This window comes from Pituophis catenifer, unplaced genomic scaffold, assembly GCF_029215685.1.
Source record: "Pituophis catenifer annectens isolate HBS135680 unplaced genomic scaffold, rPitCat1.0.hap2 SCAF_18, whole genome shotgun sequence".
Classification (NCBI taxonomy): domain Eukaryota; kingdom Metazoa; phylum Chordata; class Lepidosauria; order Squamata; family Colubridae; genus Pituophis; species Pituophis catenifer.
Window position 1 is genome coordinate 9835323 of NW_027256898.1, and position 22177 is coordinate 9857499.

The 22177-nt window shown below is 46.3% G+C and overlaps 2 protein-coding genes across 2 annotated transcripts in view; both read right to left on the reverse strand.

Annotated features, from left to right (window-relative positions):
• The window catches only part of AGTRAP (angiotensin II receptor associated protein), a 31592-nt gene extending 19194 nt beyond the window's left edge, over window positions 1-12398 (reverse strand). Inside the window, exon 1 of the mRNA XM_070956082.1 lies at window positions 12331-12398. Within this exon, the coding sequence (XP_070812183.1) occupies window positions 12331-12357 (27 nt within the window). The 5' untranslated portion in view covers window positions 12358-12398. The remainder of the gene's footprint in view (window positions 1-12330) is intronic.
• A 3562-nt stretch (window positions 12399-15960) lies between these two features.
• On the reverse strand, window positions 15961-19789 carry DRAXIN (dorsal inhibitory axon guidance protein). Its single transcript, XM_070956165.1, has 5 exons — window positions 19359-19789; window positions 18218-18514; window positions 17407-17484; window positions 17169-17258; window positions 15961-16502 (listed from the first exon to the last, which is right to left on the reverse strand). The coding sequence occupies exons 1-5, from the start codon at window positions 19786-19788 to the stop codon at window positions 16390-16392; spliced, it is 1008 nt and encodes a 335-aa protein (XP_070812266.1). The 5' UTR covers window position 19789; the 3' UTR covers window positions 15961-16389.
• Window positions 19790-22177: the final 2388 nt, after the last annotated feature.

The window sequence follows — 22177 nt, forward strand, 5'->3', positions numbered from 1 at the left end:
TGTGGAGGTTCTCGGCCTATCCGGGTCACGCTGGTCCCAAAAGGTGCTTTCCCCCCCCCCCCAAAAAAAGATGTTTTTGAAAGACGTTTCGCTTCGCACCCGAGAAGCTTCCTTTCGGGTCCGATGGACGTTCCGTTCCGTCGGAACTGAGGAAGCTCCTTGGATGAGAAGCAAAACATTTTCAAAGAAGAAGAAGAAAAAAAAAACAACCCGTAAGAAAGTCCAGTTTGCCTTTTGGAAAAACACCTTTGGCTCTATTAATTGACTTTTTATCTCCAAACTGGTTGGGTTCGGGAGCCAAACGCCCCAATGTTTACCAGCCGTAGGGTCTTCTCTAAATTATCTTGTTGTTGTTAGTTGCGAAGTCATGTCTGATCCATCGCGGCTCCATGGACAACGTTCCTCCAGGCCTTCCTGTCCTCTACCATCCTCTGGAGTCCATTGAAGCTCACGCCGACTGCTTCGGTGACTCCATCCAGCCACCTCGTTCTCTGCCGTCCCCTTCTTCTTTTGCCCGCCATCGTTCCCAGCATTAGGCTCTTCTCCAGCGAGTCCTTCCTTCTCATTCTCATTAGGTGGCCAACATATTTGAATTTCCTCTTCAGGATCTGGCCTTCTAAAGAGCAGTCAGGGTTGATCTCCTCTAGGACTGACCGGTTGGATGGCCTTGCAGTCCAAGGGACTCGCAGGAGTCTTCTCCAGCACCAGAGTTCAAAGGCCTCCATTCTTTGGCCCTCAGCCTTCCTTGAGGTCCAACTTTCACAGCCATCCATTGCAACTGGGAAAACCGTAGCCTTGACTATACGCACTTTTGTTGATACTAAATCATCTACAAACCCCAAAACCCAACTAAAGTTTTGAAACAACTTTACGGAACATATTATCACCTCTGGTGGACGTGTCCAGCGGCAAAAATTTTTTTGGGCCAAAATCAAAAAGCGGCTAGAGAAAATAACACAACAACTGATAAATGGAAAACCTGATCTGTTCCTACTAGGGATATTCACAGAAAAAATTGACGAAGGAAGTAAAATATTTAATATTACATATTTTAACTGCCGCTCGTATAGTCTATGGCCAGAATTGGAAGAAAGAAAATGTACCATCTGAAGACGAGTTAATAAAAAAAAAATCTTGGAATGTGCCAAGATGGACAAACTGAAAAAAGAACTTAAAGAAAAAGAGGATACAGAATACTATAGGACTTGGCACAAGTGGTATAAGTGGTTGGAGGAAAGGAAAAATGAAGAAGAAAATTAGGGGGGGGGGAAGATAGAAATGTTAAAAAAGAGATAAAGGATATGTTAAAGCAGGGTGGATAAAAATCAATGATTTTTTTAAAATAATCAAAAAAATCGGATTTTTTAAATTTAAATCGGATTTTTTTGATTTTTTTTTTTTTTTATTGCAAAAGTTTTACAATTACATTTTCACCCCTTTTTTCACCCCCCCACCACCCTCCCCAAACTTCCCATCCTCCCTAACCCTCCCTAACCCTCCCCCCCAGACTTCCCTATTACATACTCATAACTAATAACACTAATAAATAAACCTGAACCCATCCCTCCCCCTATATAATTTTTCCTCTTTGTCTCTTTACGTTAAAATATTTCTAATACATTATTTTCAAATAAAAGCTATTTGATACTTTCTAGTTTGGTATTTGTTCTGAACATATTCTATCCACCTTTTCCATTCCCATTCATAAGTCTCTTGTGAACAATCTTTTAAATACGCTGAAATCTTCGCCATCTCTGCAAAACTGGCCATCTTCAAAGTCCATTCCTCGATAGTAGGCAAAGCTTCATTCTTCCAGTATTTACCTATCAACAATCTTGCTGCTGTTATCATATACAATATTAGTTTTATTTCACCCCGTGTAAAACCCTTAACTATACCCAATAAAAACAATTGTGGAGAAAATTGAATTTTTTTCTTCAAAACATTCTGCATAACCCACCAAATTTTTATCCAAAAAGCCTTAACTTTCCTACAGGTCCACCATACATGATAATACGTAGCATCCAAACATTCGCATCTCCAACATTTTGGCTGAACATTAGGGTACATACATGACAACTTTTTAGGATCTAAATGCCATCTATAAAACATTTTATAAAAATTTTCTCTCAGGTTTTGCGACTGTGTAAATTTAACATTCTGAACCCAAATTTTTTCCCAAGTTTCCAGCATCACTGGTTCTTCAAAATTCTGTGCCCACTTAATCATACAATCTTTAACTAATTCCGTTTCTGAATCTCTTTCTAACAAAACATTATAAAGCCTTTTAATATGCATTGGACCTTTCTCTCTTATATGTCTAACCAATTCTTCCTCATGCAACATAATACCAGTTTTTTGGTCCTCTTTCCATCTCATTTGTAATTGATTATATTGTAACCAGGTTAAATTAATCCCTTCGTCCAACAGTGTCTGCAATGTCTTCAGCTGCCATCTGCCCGCATCTGTAAAAAGAACCTCTTTATATAAAAACCCCCCGAGTGACATTATATTTGTATTCCACAAGGTATGACCAAGATCCAGCCATAACGGTATTTTATAATCCCATTTGAGTCGGTGCTTCTTCCAAACTTTCATCAAGGAGTCTCTAAGTATATGACTTTTAAATACTTTATCCACTTTATTTTCATAGAATAAGTAAGCATGCCATCCAAATTCAAGATCAAAACTTTCTGCATTCAATATTCCAGCCTTTTTATTTCCAAACCAGTCACTTGTTAAAGTTAAAGCTGCTGCATCATAATATAACTGTAGGTTTGGGAGTTTAAGGCCTCCTCTTTCTGGAACATCTTGCATAATTTTCAATTTCACTCTCGGCTTTTTCTCGTTCCAGACAAACTTATTCACACCAGACTGCCAGACTTTCAGTTGTTTGTCACTTTTAAGCACCAGAATCATTTGGAACAAAAACAGAAATCTTGGCAAAATATTCATCTTAACTGCTGCTATTCTTCCAAGTAAAGACAGTTGCAGCTTTTTCCAAGTCTCCATGTCTTTCTGAACCTCTCGCCACAACACCTCATAATTATTTTGAAACAATTTCATATTTGATTCTGCAACCTGAATTCCAAGATATTTTACCTTAGGTACAATTTCAAAACCTGCCCTCCTTTCAAGCTCGTGTTTACGATCTTGTGTCATATTCTTAACTATCATTTTAGTCTTTTTTGAGTTCAGTTTAAAACCTGAAACTCTACCATAGTCTTGTATAATGTCGTTCATCAGGATTATTGATTCCATTGGTTGTGATAGGGTAACAACCAGATCATCTGCAAATGCCTTTATTCTATAATCCTCTTGCCTTATCACTATACCTTTCAAAATTTTTGAGTCCCGTATTGTATTTAGCAAGACTTCCAATGTTAATATAAATAAAAGTGGGGACAACGGACATCCCTGTCTTGTTCCTTTTTCAATTTTAAACTCTGTCGTCAAACTTCCATTAATAATAATCTGTGCTTTTTGCTCTTGATAAATTGCTGAGATCGACTGTATAAATTGGTCCCCAAAGCCCATCTTTTTTAAAGTCTTTAGTAGAAAGTTCCAATCCACTCTATCAAAGGCTTTCTCCGCATCCAAAAAAACCAGCACTGCAGAAATCTGTTTATTCTTATCAAGATATTCCAATAAGTCTATTACTTGCCTTACATTATCCTTCATATATCTGCCCTCAATAAATCCCGCTTGATCCTCATGAATTACTTTTTGGATTACTGGCATCAACCTGTTGGCTAATACCTTCGCATAAATTTTATAGTCTGTGTTCAAAAGAGATATTGGTCTGTAGTTCTCTGGTTTTTTAGGACCAACTTGTTCCTTTGGTATCAGAGATATATAAGCAGTTGTCCAAGATGGGGGTATTTTACCCCCTTGTTGAATATTGCAAAATAAGTCTCTAAGTTGTTCCACCATTTCAGCTTGTAAAGTTTTGTAATACACTGCAGTCAAACCATCCGTGCCAGGAGCTTTGGCTGTTTTTAGCTGCTTAATTGCTGCTATTATCTCCTCCTCTGTTATAGGATAATTCATTCTTTCCTTTTGTTGATCAGTAATTTTTGTAACTCTCTTATCCTTTAAATATTTTTCTATAAGTCCATTCTGCACCTCTTCTTTGGCATATAATTTAGTATAATAATCCACAAAAGCTTCTTTAATTAATTTTTGTTGAAAAATTTCTTTCCCTCCAATGTTAATACTATCAATAGTCCGTATACTTTGTTTTTTCCTCAGTGTGTAAGCCAACCATCTGCCCGGTTTATTGGCATTGCAAAATGTATTATGCTTCGCGTATTGTAAACTTGTTGCAACTTGTTCCGCCATAAGCATTTGAAATTGGTCTTTCAAAAGTTTTATAGCACTTCGTATTCTTTCATCTGTTGGGTTTTTAATAAGTAATTGTTCCTTATTCTTTATTTCCATTTCCAACTCAGATCTTTTCTTTTGTCGGAACAGCCTATGTTTAGAATTCATGTAGATAAGTACCCCTCTCATATAAGCTTTACTAGCGTCCCAAACAATTTCAATTGGGGTACCTTTATTCAAATTTATCTCAAAAAATTCTTTCAAATGCTTTTTAAGTTCTATTGTATTTTTTTCATATCTAAACAAATTCTCATTTAATCTCCAAGAACGTCTCTCAACCTTATCCATCTCAATTTCTATCCATACAGGGCTATGGTCAGTCAAAGTTCTTGGAAAAATCTTTGTTCTTTTGGTCTTAATAAGTAGATCATTTGACAACAGGATAAAATCAATCCTAGAAAAGGATCTATGTCTATCGGAAAAGAAAGTGTAATCCAATTCATTTGGATTATGTATTCTCCAAACATCTTTTAGTTCCATATCTTCTTTCAAATCAAAAAAAGTCTGCGGTAGTCTAATTCTAGACTTTGCCAAGCTCTTTTTGTCTAATTTAGAATCAATTACTCCATTCCAATCTCCCATAAATAAAATAGATCTATAGTCCCATTGCACTATTTTAGTATGTAACATCTTGTAAAAACAATCCTGTTGTTGGTTGGGAGCATAAATTCCAATCAAAAGAATTTGACCATTTGCTGTAAGCAATTCAATTGCTACAAACCTACCATCTTGATCTACTTCTATAACTTTTGCTGTTAATTTTTTATTTACATAAATAACCACACCATTCTTTTTCTGCGAAGTTGAAGATATATAATGTACTCCTAATTTTGAATTTATCAGATATTTCTGATCTTGAGTTGTAATATGCGTTTCTTGTAAACATATTATATCATTATTAAATTGTTTCAAATATGTAAATAGTTTCTTCCTTTTCTGTGCTGAATTCAACCCATTAACATTCCAAGATAAACACTTAAGGGTCATCGGCCTGTTTCTGGAGCGCAGAGCAAAATATTTGAAGTTCATCCAAGAGCTTCGATCTTGCTCCTCCCATAGCTCCACTCTCTTGTGGGGTACTCTTTGCTGCCTTCTTGTCTTGTCTTTCCTGTTGTTGTTGTTGCTTTTGTTTAAGTAATTTGGATTGAGCTCTAGTTATACGTTGATCTTTAACTTCAGTCAACTGAATCAAATCCAAAATTGGAGAAGAATCCAGCAAGGGCTCACTCAGAAAACCTCCTTCTGCACCTTGCACATTTTCTAATTCCTGCTTAGGCTGTTCTTCCAATTGCCTCTCTTCACTCTCCTTAATCTCCAAAACTGTAGATGTACGTGGAGATGGTGTTCTTTCCTTAAGAATAGTACTATAAAAATGTTGTGCCTTCTCCACAATATTCAATCGATATCCTTCTCCCTTATATCTAAAAATTATCCCAGCTGGCGCGTCCCACCGGAAGGGTATCTGTAAGTCTTTCAATTCCTTAACAAGAAAACCAAATTCTTTTCTAGCTTTCAGCATTTTAGGAGGTAATTCTTTAAAAATTACAAGTCGTGAGCCCCCCACTTGTACAGAGGTGTGAAAAGATTTTTGGAGGATTTCATTTCTAATTTCTCTCTCAGTAAAATATATGACCACATCTCTAGGCAGTTGTCTTTGTCTGGCCACCCAAGAGTTCACTCTGTAAATTTTATCTATTTTGTGAAATACCAGATCAGGGTTAACTTGTAAGATCTTAGCCAAGGCTTCAGAGCAAACTTGTCTCAAGTCCTGTCTCTCCTCCTCTCGAATTCCCCGAAGCCGTATGGCAAATTCCATCGCCCGGAATTGTATCATGACAATCTCATCTTCAATTCTCTGCATTTTATTATCAGCTTCTTCAATTTTATAGTCATTATCTTTCATCCTAACATTAACTTCTAATTTGAGTTCTTCAACTTTAAAATCAACTTTCCCAATAAAATTTGCCAGGCCAGACGCCACTTCTGATATTTTTTTGGTCACCATATTTTGATTCTGCTTCACCATATCTTTAACTTCATTAATTTCCTGCAGAAATTCCTCATGTGATTTTTGAAGTTTATGATCTATTTCCTGTTGAGATTCTTGAAATTTTTCATCCAAAGTTTTAGAAATAAAGTCTTTTAAATCTCCCACATCAATTTCTTTTTTCTGAGTTTGTAACTGTTGAGCAGGGGGAAGTTGCGTTTGATGTTTATGTGTGGGGGATCCCCCCCCTGATGCCTTCCCTTCCTGCTTCTTTGAAGCCATTGTGCCACGTAAGCTAATTTTTCTAAAGAGGGAAGTTCTTTTTCCTTTCCCTCTTCCACAAAAGCTTCTAAAAAAGTCCCCCAGATTTAATCAAGTGAAGCTGAAGTAAAACAAAGTCAAATTTTAGAAAAAGAAATTTTTTCTTTAGATAGAGCAACTTTGTAGCAGCTTTATAACTTTGTAACAAAGCAGGAAGGCTTCACAAATCCACTTTCATTAGCTCGTTAACTCAAATGCTGGGCGCCATTTTTTTTCAAATCACTTTCACTCACTCACTTTCTCTTTTAAATTAGAAAGTCAACAAAGCACTGATACTTGCAGTTTTCAAGTTTCTGGATTCAAGTTGATATTTCCGTTGTTTGTTAAAATTAGTTCCTTTCGCTTTAAGAGTTTGCTGCTGCCGGCTTGTTCTGCTAATTAGCAGAAACGTCCCACGCCGCCCGGAGTTTCAGCAGGTTGGAAGGGAGCCACGCCTGTTTCCTCCCCAGAAACAGTTCCCTGGGGGGTTACAGGGGCTCAACCTGTACCCTGCTATCTCTTCTCCTTCAATCTTCAAGATTTTGGAGTTTTCGAGCCGCTCCTCGATCGCGGGGCGGCTCTACAGGCGGCGGGGCTGGCGGTCTTTAAAGAAACACCGCCGTCGCCGAGGCTCGCAAACCGGAAGTCTTCGGATTTTTTTTTTTTTTTGATTTTTATCGAATTTATTTTAATAAAAAACTTTTGGGGTAAAAATCTATCGTAAAATAATTTTCTATTTAAGATACATAAATAATTTAGTTTATTCAGCATGAAATGGAGCTTAGTTATGTAGCAGGAGGCTGTATATTCTGCAACACTGGGACTATCGGTGAGTCAACAGTGGGTCAAAGGAGTAGCAGAGATGCCAGTTGCTCTTTAAAAATTATGATTTAAATCCAGTTGATTTAAATCAAGCCTTTTTACTAGTGATTTAAATCATGATTTAAATTGTGATTTAAACCAACTCGATTTAAATCAAATCCACCCTGTGTTAAAGTATAAAAAATAGGAGATGGATATGAATGAGAGAAATATATTGTATATATAGTAATTAAAATGTCAGGGACAAGTAGTAAATCGGAATAATAATAATAATAATAATAATAATAATAATAATAATAATAATAATAGAAAAAAGGGGAAATTGTGAATAACAAAGATCACTGCAATAGCTGTAACGAGAGTGTGTTTATAAATGTTGTATGTCTTGTATTGTTATATTGTGTTATAAAAATAATAATAATAATAAAAAGTTTTGAAAGTATTTCTTTTTTTAATCCAAAAAAAAATGTCTGCCGATTCGTTTGCAGAAGTGTTAATTAATAGCCAGGCCAAGCAGAGAATTAAGGCATCAAATCAATCTTCCTCCCACTCCCCATATATTATAAAGTTAATCATTGTTAGTCTGTTAAGCCCAGTCTGTGCCTCAATGCCAGGACTACACCAGGGGGAAAAAAAAAAGAAAATGTAATTTCTCTCCAACAAAGGCCCATTTTATTCATAGGCGCACAAACCGATTTTTCCCAAGGTTTTTGTGATTTCGGAAATACAGTGTAACGGCAACACAACACTGGGATCAGATTGTCCTATCCGCAAGGTTACACTTTCGCAGCATTTAAAAAATTAACCCATCAAGAACCCGGAGTGCGATCCTGCCTTGCAGCGTTGACTTTCTATCCACAGGACGGAAAGTCCTGTGGCTCCGTGGGAAGAAATTGTGTGACCTCCCCCAAAAACAGGGAGAGAAGATTTTTAAGTCCCCGTTTCTCAAGCTTGACAGCTTTGAAGAGGCGCGGATTTCCAACTCCCAGAATTCCCCAGCTCTGGAGAATTCTGGGAGTCGAAGTCCGCACCTCCTCTCGAAGCTGCCAAGTGCAAGAAACCATGTTTAATTATAACCACAGTTCGGAGCCTGCGAAACAGGCCTGAAATGCTCCTGGTTCGGACCGGATCGCCCGATCCGGTAGCGATATCGGCGGGTGGTTCGGAGAACCGGTAGCAAAAATCCCTGCCCTCCTCCCCCATGTCCAGGTGAGCCGCACAATCATCAGAGGCCTTTTTTTTTTTTACTTTTAAAAGCATTTTTTCTACAACCTCTTCGGCCGAAAAAATGCTTTTTTTAAAAAAAGCCTCTGAGGATCGCGCGGCTCAGCTGGGATCGTCAAAGATCCAAGCTGAGTTGCCTGATCGTCAGAGGCTTTTTTTCTTTTAAAAGCCTTTGACGATTCAAGCTGAGTTGCCTGATTGTCAGAGGCTTTTTTTTTCTTTTAAAAGCCTCTGACGATTCAAGCTGAGTTGTCTGATTGTCAGAGGCTTTTTTTTTCTTTTAAAAGCCTCTGACGATCCAAGCTGAGTTGTCTGATCATCAGAGGCTTTTTTTTTCTTTTAAAAGCTTCTGACAATACAAGCTGAGTTGCCTGATCGGCAGAGGCTTTTTTTTCTTTTAAAAGCTTCTGACGATCGCAGCTGAGTTGCCTGATCGTCAGAGGCTTTTTTTCCTTTTAAAAGCTTCTGACGATCGCAGCTGAGTTGCCTGATCGTCAGAGGCATTTAAAAGAAAAAAAAAAGCCTCTGACGATCAGGCAACTCAGCTGGGATTGTCAGAGCCTTTGAAAGCATTTTTTTTTTCAAAAAATGGTTTTTAAAAATAGTTTTAAATATAAAAGTAAAAAAATAAAAATTGGCCATGCCCACCCAGTCACATTTACCCCCCCCCACCAAGCCATGCCCACAGAACCAGTAGTAACAAATGTTAGATTTCCGCACTGCCGCAAAAGTTTGTTTTGCGGCTACAATTGAGCGCCAAACCATCCCTGGAAAGCGATGCAAGGTAGTATGTGCCCCTTTCTCACTGGGTGGACTAACCTTGACACACCTGTGTTACACCAGAAAGACCCCGTGCCTTGGAGATGGGCCAAGAGAGATCTGAAGTCCAATTTTGAGCCTAGGTCGCCTTCACACACACACACACACACACACAAAAACACACAGAGGAGTTCCTCACTCAGTTTCCCCTCCTCCCTCACCCCTCTTATCGCACACTCGCTTCCTGCAGTTGTGGGTCTGCTGCGGAGCACGTGCCAGGAAAATTAGGGCTTGGAGGCCACCCATGCGTGTCCATGCAGTCATTCACAAGACTCCTTTCCCTTCTTCCCGCACAGCTCAGGAGGGAGGCAGAGGGCCCACCTTGCAGGGGTGTCCGGTGGATGGACCCACAAGACTCCCACCACAAGACTCCTTCTCTTCTTCCCCCCACAGTTCAGGAGGGAGGCAGAGGGCCCACCTTGCAGGGGTGTTAGGTGGATGGACCCACAAGCCTCCCACCACAAGACTCCTTCCCTTCTTCCCCCCACAGTTCAGGAGGGAGGCAGAGGGCCCACCTTGCAGGGGTGTCAGGTAGACGGGCCACAAGCCTCCCACCACAAGACTCCTTCCCTTCTTCCCCCCACAGTTCAGGAGGGAGGCAGAGGGCCCACCTTGCAGGGGTGTCTGGTGGACGGGCCACAAGCCTCCCACCACAAGACTCCTTCCCTTCTTCCCCCCACAGTTCAGGAGGGAGGCAGAGGGCCCACCTTGCAGGGGTGTCCGGTGGATGGAGCCACAAGCCTCCCACCACAAGACTCCTTCCCTTCTTCCCCACAGCTCAGGAGGGAGGCAGAGGGCCCACCTTGCAGGGGTGTCCGGTGGATGGAGCCACAAGCCTCCCACCACAAGACTCCTTCCCTTCTTCCCCCCACAGTTCAGGAGGGAGGCAGAGGGCCCACCTTGCAGGGGTGTCCGGTGGATGGAGCCACAAGCCTCCCACCACAAGACTCCTTCCCTTCTTCCCCACAGCTCAGGAGGGAGGCAGAGGGCCCACCTTGCAGGGGTGTCCGGTGGATGGAGCCACAAGCCTCCCACCACAAGACTCCTTCCCTTCTTCCCCCCACAGTTCAGGAGGGAGGCAGAGGGCCCACCTTGCAGGGGTGTCCGGTGGATGGACCCACAAGACTCCCACCACAAGACTCCTTCTCTTCTTCCCCCCACAGTTCAGGAGGGAGGCAGAGGGCCCACCTTGCAGGGGTGTTAGGTGGATGGACCCACAAGCCTCCCACCACAAGACTCCTTCCCTTCTTCCCCCCACAGTTCAGGAGGGAGGCAGAGGGCCCACCTTGCAGGGGTGTCAGGTAGACGGGCCACAAGCCTCCCACCACAAGACTCCTTCCCTTCTTCCCCCCACAGTTCAGGAGGGAGGCAGAGGGCCCACCTTGCAGGGGTGTCTGGTGGATGGACCCACAAGCCTCCCACCACAAGACTCCTTCCCTTCTTCCCCCCACAGTTCAGGAGGGAGGCAGAGGGCCCACCTTGCAGGGGTGTCAGGTAGACGGGCCACAAGCCTCCCACCACAAGACTCCTTCCCTTCTTCCCCCCACAGTTCAGGAGGGAGGCAGAGGGCCCACCTTGCAGGGGTGTCCGGTGGATGGACCCACAAGACTCCCACCACAAGACTCCTTCTCTTCTTCCCCCCACAGTTCAGGAGGGAGGCAGAGGGCCCACCTTGCAGGGGTGTTAGGTGGATGGACCCACAAGCCTCCCACCACAAGACTCCTTCCCTTCTTCCCCCCACAGTTCAGGAGGAAGGCAGAGGGCCCACCTTGCAGGGGTGTCAGGTAGACGGGCCACAAGCCTCCCACCACAAGACTCCTTCCCTTCTTCCCCCCACAGTTCAGGAGGGAGGCAGAGGGCCCACCTTGCAGGGGTGTCTGGTGGATGGACCCACAAGACTCCCACCACAAGACTCCTTCCCTTCTTCCCCCCACAGTTCAGGAGGGAGGCAGAGGGCCCACCTTGCAGGGGTGTCCGGTGGATGGACCCACAAGACTCCCACCACAAGACTCCTTCTCTTCTTCCCCCCACAGTTCAGGAGGGAGGCAGAGGGCCCACCTTGCAGGGGTGTTAGGTGGATGGACCCACAAGCCTCCCACCACAAGACTCCTTCCCTTCTTCCCCCCACAGTTCAGGAGGGAGGCAGAGGGCCCACCTTGCAGGGGTGTCTGGTGGACGGGCCACAAGCCTCCCACCACAAGACTCCTTCCCTTCTTCCCCCCACAGTTCAGGAGGGAGGCAGAGGGCCCACCTTGCAGGGGTGTCCGGTGGATGGACCCACAAGCCTCCCACCCAGCTACCTGAACCCCTCAACCGGGCCCAGCTCTTTCTTGCACCTTTGCCTTCTGGACTTTGTAGTCACACACCCCTTTTGCACGCCTCTCTGTGTGTGTGTGTGTGTGTGTTTGTGTGGGTTCCTCTTTCTTGGCTCTCCTCGCCTCTTCCCTCCCCCTCCCCACCCCTTGGCTGATTTGGCCAACCCGCTCGCCCTGCGCCCCTCCCCACATTTTGCAACGCCCAGCCAAGGCTCTGGGGACCGGGGGGGGGGAAGTAGAGGGGGTGGATGGAGGGTGGGGGGGTCGTTCCTCCGACCCCCGCGGCCCCCTCCCCAAGCTCAGCTCCCCTCCCCAGGTTTTAAAGGGGGTGGGGGGTGGGAAGGGGCTTCGCGCTCCCTCCGCACCTGATACGCTGCAGGGTCTTCTGGGTTGGACTAGAAGACCTCACAAGGGCCCCTCTTCCACCTCTTGTTGCATTCAGTTGCCCTGGCCAGGCGGTGTCAGGCAGTCGCGACTTACCTTCAGGTTAACGGCGGGGATCTCCATACCGACGGAGCCTGCAGCTACCGCCTCCGCCGCCTTCCCCTTCTTCTTTCCCCGGCCGCCCCGCCCCGGCTTGCCTCCCTCCCTCCCTCCTCTTCCTCCTCCTCCGGGAAGGGGCAGCCCCAAAGTCCGGCCCGCCTGCCAGCCAAAGCGGAGCCGCTCCGGAGCGACGCGTTGCCGAAGCGGGGAGCCTCTGAGCTTGTGCAGAGGGCGCTCTCTCTCTCTCTCTCCCTCCCCCTCTCTCCTGTCTCCCTCCCTCCCTCTCCCTCCCTCTCACTCACTCCCCTCTCTTCCTCCCTCTTTCCGTCTCCCCTCCCTCTCTCACTCTCTCTACCTCTCTGTCTTCCCCCTCTCCCCCCTCCCTCCCTCCCTCTCACTCACTCACTCCCCCCTCTCCCTCCCCCTCTCTGTCTCCCTCCCTCTCACTGCCTCCCTTCCCATCTCTCCCTCTCTCTGCATCCCTCTCTCTCCCTCCCTCCCCTTCTCCCTCCCTCTACCTGTCTCCCCCCTTTCACCCTCCCTCTACCTGTCTCCCCCCTTTCACCCTCCCTCCTCTCTCCCTTCCTCCTGTCTCCCTCCCTGTCTCCCCCTCCCTCTCACTGCCTCCCTCCCTCCCCCCTCTTCCTCCCTCTTTCCCTGTCTCCCTCCCTTTTTCCCTGTCTCCCCTCCCTCTCTGACTCCCTCCCTCTCTCACTGCCTCACCCCTCTCTCTGTCTCCCCCTCCCTCCCCCTCTCCCTCTCTCTGCATCCCTCTCTCTTCTCACTCCATCCCTCTTTCACTCCCTCTACCTCTCTGTCTCCCTCTCTCACTCACTGCCCCTCTCCCCCTCCCTCTCTCCCTCCCTCTCTCCCTGCCTCCCTCCCTCCCTTCTCTCCCTTTGTCTCCCTCCATCTCTCTGTCTCCCCCTCCCTCCCCCTCTCCCTCTCTGCATCCCTCTCTCTTCTCACTCCCTCTACCTCTCTGTCTCCCTCTCTCACTCACTGCCCCTCTCCTCCCTCCGTCTCCCTCCCTCTCTCCCTGCCTCCCTCTCTCTCAAACTCACTCATTCCCTCCCCCTCTCTGCCTCCCTCCCTTCCTCCCTCCCTCCCTGGGAATCAGCTATTGTGTCCGTATTGTATTGTGTTGTGTATAGTAACAATCAGATAAATAACATTGCAACATAACCATGGCCCATTCCCTGTGGCAACCGTTCCTAATCATTTTTACTATCCTTTTTACTAAATGGTACATGGGTACTCCTTGAATTGCAACCTACAATTGAGCCCAATGTATATGTCGCTAAGAGAGATAGCCAGTCAATGAGGTTTGCCGCATTTTCCGACCTTTTTTTTTTTTTTGGCTGCAGTTGTTAAGTGAATCGCAGGGGTTCTTCAAGCAGTCACACGGTTGTTAATTGAATCGGGCTTCCCCCGCTGACTTCTAGGTTGCAAAAAAGGGATCCCGTGACCCCCGACATACCACAACCGTCATAAGTACATGCCAGCAGCAAGTGTCTGAAATGTGACCACGTGGCCACGGGGATGCTACGACGGTCGTCAGTGTGAAAAACGGTCATAAGTCAAAGTCACCTTTTTCGGTGCCGTTGCAACATCAAACAGCCACTAAATGAATGGTGGTAAATTGAGGACTATATTGGGAGGAGAGGTGGAAGGAGGAAATTGTGTTATACCAAGTCCTAATTGTGGTGCTGAAGATTATTTACAGAATATTTTCTTTTTATTTATGCAAGTCTGTATTTATACACAGATTCACCCACAACGTCCGTCTCCCTTGGAGGAATCTGCAAGGGTGATAAATCATCTGTCTCTGTGTTTGACAATCCCACCCACCCCAAGTAGGGGTGAAATGCTCCCGGTTCAAACCGGATTGCCCGATCCGGTAGCGATGGAGGCAGGTGGTTCGGAGAAATCCCTGCCCCCCTGCCATTGCCCAGCTGAGCCGCGCAATCATCAGAGGCTTTTTTTTTTATTTTTAAAAGCATTTTTTCTACAAGCTCTTTGGCGGAAAAAATGCTTTTAAAAGTAAAAAAAAAAAAGCCTCTGATGATCGAGCGGCTCAGCTGGGATCGTCAGAGGTTTTTAAAAGCATTTTTTCTACAACCTCTTCGGATGAAAAAATGCTTTTAAAAGTAAAAAAAAAAAAGCCTCTGATGATCGAGCGGCTCAGCTGGGATCGTCAGAGGTTTTTAAAAGCATTTTTTCTACAACCTCTTCGGATGAAAAAATGCTTTTAAAAGTAAAAAAAAAAAAGCCTCTGATGATCGAGCGGCTCAGCTGGGATCGTCAAAGGCTTTTAAAAGCATTTTTTTCTACAACCTCTTTGGCCGAAAAAATGCTTTTAAAAGTAAAAAAAAAAAGCCTCTGATGATCGAGTGGCTCAGCTGGGATCGTCAGAGGTTTTTAAAAGCATTTTTTCTACAACCTCTTCGGATGAAAAAATGCTTTTAAAAGTAAAAAAAAAAAAGCCTCTGATGATCGAGCGGCTCAGCTGGGATCGTCAGAGGTTTTTAAAAGCATTTTTTCTACAACCTCTTCGGATGAAAAAATGCTTTTAAAAGTAAAAAAAAAAAAGCCTCTGATGATCGAGCGGCTCAGCTGGGATCGTCAGAGGTTTTTAAAAGCATTTTTTCTACAACCTCTTCGGATGAAAAAATGCTTTTAAAAGTAAAAAAAAAAAGCCTCTGATGATCGAGTGGCTCAGCTGGGATCGTCAGAGGTTTTTAAAAGCATTTTTTCTACAACCTCTTTGGCCAAAGAGGTTATAGAAAAAATGTTTTTAAAAGGAAAAAAAAACCTCTGCCGATCAGGCAAGTCAGCTGGAATCGTCAGAGGCTTTAAAAGCATTTTTTTAACAACCTCTTCAGCCGAAGAGGTTGTAGAAAAAAATGGTTTTAAAAGTAAAAAAAAAAAAAAAAGTTGGCCACGCCCACTCAGTCATATTACACCCTCCCCCAAGCCACGCCCACAGAACCAGTAGTAACAAAGTTTACATTTCACCACTGCCCCCAAGATAATGTTTTCAACCCACCCAGCAGGCGTATGGAAGTGCATCGAGGAAAGGAGACCCAGAGGCGATGTTTCGAGAGGCGAAAACTATTTAATTTGTAACCGAAACACGCAAAGCCGGACACAAGGGTTAGTCTCAGGCAGGAGTTTTCCAAAGGAAGGGGGTGCAAAAAAATGAAATCTGCAGCAAGAGGGCATCCCACCCCCACCACCCCCAAAATAAAGGGTGGGAGGGGTTTCCTTTCACTCGTGTGCTGCGAGTCAAGTTTCTAGACCTGGTGGTGTTGGGTTTTTTAACGCAGCTAAAACACTACAGCAAACGGGCCTGGTGGCTCAGCAGACTAATGCATTGTAATTTAACACCAGCTGTCTGAAATTACTGTAAGTTCGAATCTCACCAGGCTCAAGGTTGACTCAGCCTTCCATCCTTTCTAAGGTAGGTAAATTGAGGACCCAGTTTGTGGGGGCAATAAGCTGACTTTGTATAAATATACAAAAGTATGAAGGCTATTGCTTAACCGCCCTGAGTCTCCGGAGAAGGGCGACATATAAATCAAATTAAAAAAAAAAAAATAAAGTCAGCGCTTGGTGATTTTTTTCAAGAGGTGCACACCTTCCTTTCGTTTCCACTAGCCTTTCGTAGCAATTCAGTTTTACAGCTTTTCATATTTTCTCAAGGAATACTTGGCAGGGAGAGGGGGCCTGTTGCACGTCTGGATGAGACACTGGCTGAACCCCAATCTTTTTTTTCTTTTTTTTTTCCTTTTTGCAAATCCTGCCACGCTCGGCTCTCCCTTCTCCGCTTCGGTCTCTCCAGGGCAGGGAAGGAGATAACTGCCGGCACGCTGACTCGCAAAGAGATACAGCAGTCAACCTCCAATAAATCCGGGAAGAATTTATTTCAGAAAGTGTTTGTTTTTGTTCCCCTCCTTGGATTCCAGTTGTGCCTTTGAGGCCAGTCCACACCCAAAGTTATAAATTAACCGGGCCCACTTTGGAGCCCCTTCCCATTAGTCTCTCTCTCTGTCTCTAGATATTAAGGAAAGACCCTTGATCGGTATCCGCAGAATCTGGCTCCACGCAGCGACCTCTTCGTCGGACGACTCTGCGGTTCCGGTGGAATTTGGCGTAACAACGGAGACCTAGCGTGGGAGGAGAAAAAACACTGAGTAAAGTTTAAGGGGAAAATGTGTTGCAGCCGAATCAGTGGAGGAGGAGGGGGAGGGGGGGAGTCGGGGTCAGCATCAAGGCGACCTGGGAGTTCCAAGGGAGAAGAGGGAATGGAGCGCTAGAGACGGAGGCGGAGCCTGGGCCGTCCATCAGTCCTCAGGTGGAGAGTCAACAGCCCCCAGGTCTGGAGGCGGCTGATGAGGAAGAGGAGGAACAGCTGGGTTCAGTGCCTGATGCACGGATGCACAGAAGGCAGAGGAGAGGAGAGCAGTGGAAATCAATGGGCCAGTCCTCGGGACGGAAGAGCCATCGCTGCTAACGAAGCCCCACCCTATCTCTGGGGATAAAAGGCAGGGGGCGGAAATGAAGAGGTATGGCAGACAACTATTCATCTCCCTGCCAGACGGAATTGTTAGCCTGTGGTAAGAGAGAAACTTTTTGCCGGGTTTGCCGGCACTCCTAATTAAGGGAATCTTTTGTGTTCACGTCAGGGGGTTAGTCGTGTTTGGGGAGCTGGGTCAGAACAAAAGGTCTTCAAACGAGGAGGACAATGTCACAATCCCCGGTTCTTTGAACACCCCCTCCCCCCGAGAGACGGACCACCCACCCACCCCTTTCCGAGAAACTTCTCCAGGTACCTTCGGTGCACATACAGTCGTCGTAACATTTGTTGTTAAGCCCACGGTTGTGCAGCTTGCAGAGGTGTTCGCGCAAATCACAGCAGCTACCTGTGTTGGGACAAACGACAGGTTTTAACGCACAACCCAAAGCGGCATCGAATCAGCCCCGCGGGGAAATCCTGCCCTCTCATAGACCGAGCCCTTGTCTGTCTCCTTTCTGGCGAGGCTAGTCCTCATGAAATGCAGCGGCACCCACCTGACAGGCAGTCCAAGTGATGATCGCAGGGCTCCCCTTCGGCCGACGTGGTCTCGTTGCCGCTTTTGTGAGTCCGCCCTGGCAGGGCAACCGAGAGAAAGGAAAGGGAAAACGGGTCAAAAAAAGGGGTAGACGCTTCCTAACCATGGAGGCTCCTGTTGTGGTCCGCCAGCAGCCTGCGGAGCTGGCAGCAGAGGCTGTGGAAGGCCCAGATGAGGGCTCTGCATCGGAGGCAAAGATGGGGCCAGGGCCATCGGGGAGTGTTGTGCGGACTTCAGAGCCTCCAGAGGCTGACAGCAGAGAGGCAGAGGAACAGGAGGAGCCTGTTCCTAGTGCATGTATGAGAAGAGCTGCCAGAAGGCAGGAGCAGATAAAGCAGAGAGGACGACTTGGGAGTAAGGCCAAGAGATGATTAGCCCCTCCCATAAGGCTTAAAAAACCAGCAATGGCTCTTGGCCTCTTTGCCGGAAAACAACGTTGAGAGAATTTGCTTCTTGTTTCACTGTATTTATTTCTTGTCGGCATCTTCTGCTTCTGAACTTTTGCCAAGAAAAGCCTTTGGCAGTTTGCCTAATTATCCCAAGGTCGGTGATAAACTGAGGAATGGTGTTTTGAAGAATTTGCTTTAATTTAGTTTGGACTACGCTGAGAATGAGTTCATTCTCAGCTGTTCTAGTAAAGTCTGTTTGTTTTCGAACTGTTTGCATTTAATACTAACTACTTGGGCCTGGATCACAACAGCTCTGTCAAATCCTTAGGCCCGTCGGCCGTCTCTTTTCTGTGGATTTCCCCAACCCAGCCAGGTGTTTACCTTTTTTCCGGTCAGAAGTCCACATGTCCAGCTGCAGGTCTTCGTAGTCCGTCCAGTCAAAGAGGGCCATGTCCAGAGTGGGCATAACGTCGCCTTCTTGCCACTCACGGAGTTGGGGCTGGGAGGAGATGGCCCGGACAAGAAGGGGATCCTCCATCAACGTCTGGGGCACGGGGCTGGGGAGAGAGGTGGGGGCCGAACCAGCCGCAGCCCCTTCCCCTTGGAAGGGCTGAAAATGTTCCCCAAGACTATCCGGCTTCTTCACCAAGGCCCGTGGTCTCAGCTTGGAGCCTTTCCCTGAAAGAGGCAAGAACCAGAGCAGGAGAATCTCACCAAGCTTCTGCCCTTCAGAGAGAGTGCTCCTGTCTGTGGAGGCTTTGCAAAGCCCTACAAGGATCAGCTGGCAATTAGACCCAGGAAGGACTTTGAACTTCCGCTAACCAAAGCGCCTTTGCTTCAGGGGTCCAGTTCGCCTGGGCAGGTAGACTGCTCCTTACACTGGAGGTTCTCTCTCTCTCTCTCTCTCTCAGTGGAGGACTCATGTCAGCCGTCGTCGTACAGCAGACAGCCATTTTAAAAGCCTGGGGAAGGGACATCGGAGTTCATCTATACCCAGTGGTGGGATTCAAGTAATTTAACAACCGGTTCTCTGCCCTAATGACCGGCTGGGTGGGCGTGGCCATGGTGGGCGTGCCCCGGGGTGTGTGACAGGCAGCACTCTGCCTCCTGCACCCCCCCGGGAGCAAAAACACCCCGTTTTGGGCCTAGTAGGCCTCCCTGCACTTACCTGGGAGCCAAAATGGGGCACGTGGGGACTCCTGGAAGGGGTGGGGAGGGGAGGGGCCAGCCAGCAATTTAACAACCGCTACGCCTGAACCAGCCTGAACCGGCCCGAACCGGCTGAATCCCACCACTTATACCTACTCTTCACTCAACACCGTACCGCAGGGCAACCGTGGCTCTTTTACCTCAGGAATTCTGGGAGTTGAAGTCCCATCGGTCCTAAAGGGGCCATTGTTGCCCACCCGTGCCCTACAGAGATGCCGGCTAGACAAATGACTACTAAACTCGCCACTTCCTTCATTTCCTCCCCTTCCCTTGTGAGGGATTGGGACCCCTCACTCTGCTCTGCTCCCCCTACCTCGGTGCTGTTTCAGCCTCTTCCTTCGCGTATGGCGCCGATGCGCCTGGCCGTGCTTCTTCGCCCTCTCGGGCGCCGGGTTGTTGTGATTCTCCTGCTCGGGGTACGGGAAAGCAAACCCCACAAAAGCGCCTTTCTGCCGGAGGTTGGCCGGCCGATCCAGCCCCCTCGATTCTGCACCCTCCAAGCTGGGACCACCGGCTTCTCTGGAGCCTGCAGACCTGGGCGGCATCTCATCATGGTCTGTTTGCTGGTTATCCAGCCCTTGCCTGTGTTGGTACGGGACGACTCGCATCCAGGAATCCCGGTTTGGGAAACTGTTGTCGTTTTCAGGGACGTTGGCGGCTATCCGTGGCCCCGAGCTGAGACCACCGGTGGCCATCAGAGAAATGAGCAGTATGGAGAAGAGCCAGAGGGAAGGACGAGCCATGTTTCCCTTCCCTGGAAATAGAAAAAAATAAGAAATTTATTTATTTACTCAACAAATGTACGTAACTGACCATCTCACACCTAGAGGTGAGACCTCCAGGATCAGAAAGCATCCTTCCTAGAGAGGCGCCGATGGAAAATTAGGCGTTTTTTTTTTTTAATACAAAATGTTTTATAGATGGCACTTACCCCCTGCTAGGTTAGCTAAAACGTTGAAACATATGTCCAGCAAATGTTGGAGATGTAATCAAAAAATGGGCACATTTTATCCTATGTGGTGGACTTGTGTTAAAGCAAAAAAAAAAAAAAAAATTCAGGCAAAAATACACAGATGGATAGAAAAGATAATAGGAAAATATGTAGATTTCAAACCTGAACTGTTTTTATTAGGGGCGATATTAGAAAAATCTATCCTATCTATCTATCTATCTATCTATCTATCTATCTATCTATCTATCTATCTATCTATCTATCATCTCTCTCTTCTCAGTCAGTCTGTCTGTCTATCTATCTATCCATCCCATCCATCCATCCATTCATCCATCCATCTATCTATATCTATCTAATCAGTCTTCTATCTATCATCTCTCTCTCTTCTCGGTCTGTCTGTCTGTCTGTCTGTCTGTCTGTCTGTCTGTCTACCTCTCTCTCTCTCTCTCTCTCTCTGTCTCTCTCTCTCTCTCTCTCTCTCTCTCTCTATATATATATATATATATATATATATATCTTATCTGTCTTCTATCTATCATCTCTCTCTCTTCTCAGTCGGTTGGTCTGTCTCTCTCTCTCTTTAATCTATCTATCTTATCTGTCTTCTATCTATCCTCTCTCTCTCTTCTCGGTCTATCTATCTATCTATCTATCTATCTATCTATCTATCTATCTATCATCTCTCTCTTCTCGGTCTGTCTATCTATCTATCTATCTATCTATCTATCTATCTATCTATCATCTCTCTCTTCTCGGTCTGTCTGTCTGTCTGTCTGTCTGTCTGTCTGTCTATCTATCTATAGTCGGCGTCTTCCCCTCTGTTTCCAGATGGGTCCCGTCTTCCCTTTCCAAACAATAGACCTCCCATTTTGGGGTTTCATCCTCCCCCCCTCCCCCAGCATTGAGGGAGGCAGCACACCCCCTCCTCATGTAGACCCAGGTTTGAATCCGAACATGTGCGCTAGCCAGCCCCTTGGGAAGCCAGCCCGATGCAAATAGGGTCATTAATCAAGTGCGGCGTCCCCCTTGGAGAAACAACCCCCCCTCCTGAGCCCCAGAGGACCAAGTGACACATCGCCATGCACCAGCTGTTGCTCAAAATGGGGGGGGGGGAGCATGCAAGACGAGCCGGTATTTTTGCTCCGCTTCCACTTCCCAGCTGCTCTGTCTTCGACGTGAAACTTCAGGAGGAGACGTGCAAGAACCAGAGCAGTTGGCATGCTTGCCAGCCTGGCAGAATTACAAAATCTGCCCCCCCCCCCACTTTCGGGCGATATCCCACCCCCGACATTTTGCTGCTTAAGGCAAATGCAGTGTGGTTTCGGCCACCTCAAATTTGGGCACGAAGAAATGCCTAAATTCCGTGTTCCTCCTTCACTATAAAGAAAAATAATCACGATTTCCCGAGGAACCCGTTCCTTCCCTTTCGCACATGGCAAAAATCTTCCCATTTTAGCTTGTCATGGTTATACGGCTGCAGGTAGGTGTTCTGCCCCAGCTACGGACCCCAAAGAACTCAGCACACACAAAGTTTGTACAAAACTTAATTTATTAAAATAACTCAGTCTTTTTCAAAACAAAGGCTGTTAATAAACTTTCTTAACAGCCTACAAGAAACCAAAGATAAAGGAATCACAATCTTACTAAGGTTGACAGAAAGCCCAGAAGCAATTTGCAGAGAATCCAGACGCGAAGGAGAGTGAACTAAAGTTGTTCCCTGCAAATTGCTAAAGTCGGCGTTCCTCCTTAAATAGGCTAAAGGCCAATTAGCCCCAAGCCTTACTCTCGAGACCTCCTCCTGAGGAGCCACTCCTGCCTTTTAACAGCTCTGTGTGCCCGTGCATCGAGAAGAGGCTCCTCTTCTTCGTCCTCTTCATTTAAAGGAGCTTCTAGAGGTTCTGAAGGCCCTGGCTGAATCCCCGCCTCTGGCACCACATCTTCTCCAGCCTCCTCATTGTCTGACTCGAGTGCCAGCTGCACAGGCTGCTGGTGCAGCACCACACCAGCCTCCTCACTGTCAGAATCAGCTACAATCTGCACAGGCCGCTGACGGGCCACAACACTAGGCCTCAATTTACATCCGTCCCTCGGGCGACCGTTCGCAGTTACGATGTCACTGAAAAAAGTGACTCGGGAATGTTTTTCACACTTCTGTCGGAGGTTAAGAACAGCCAAGTTTC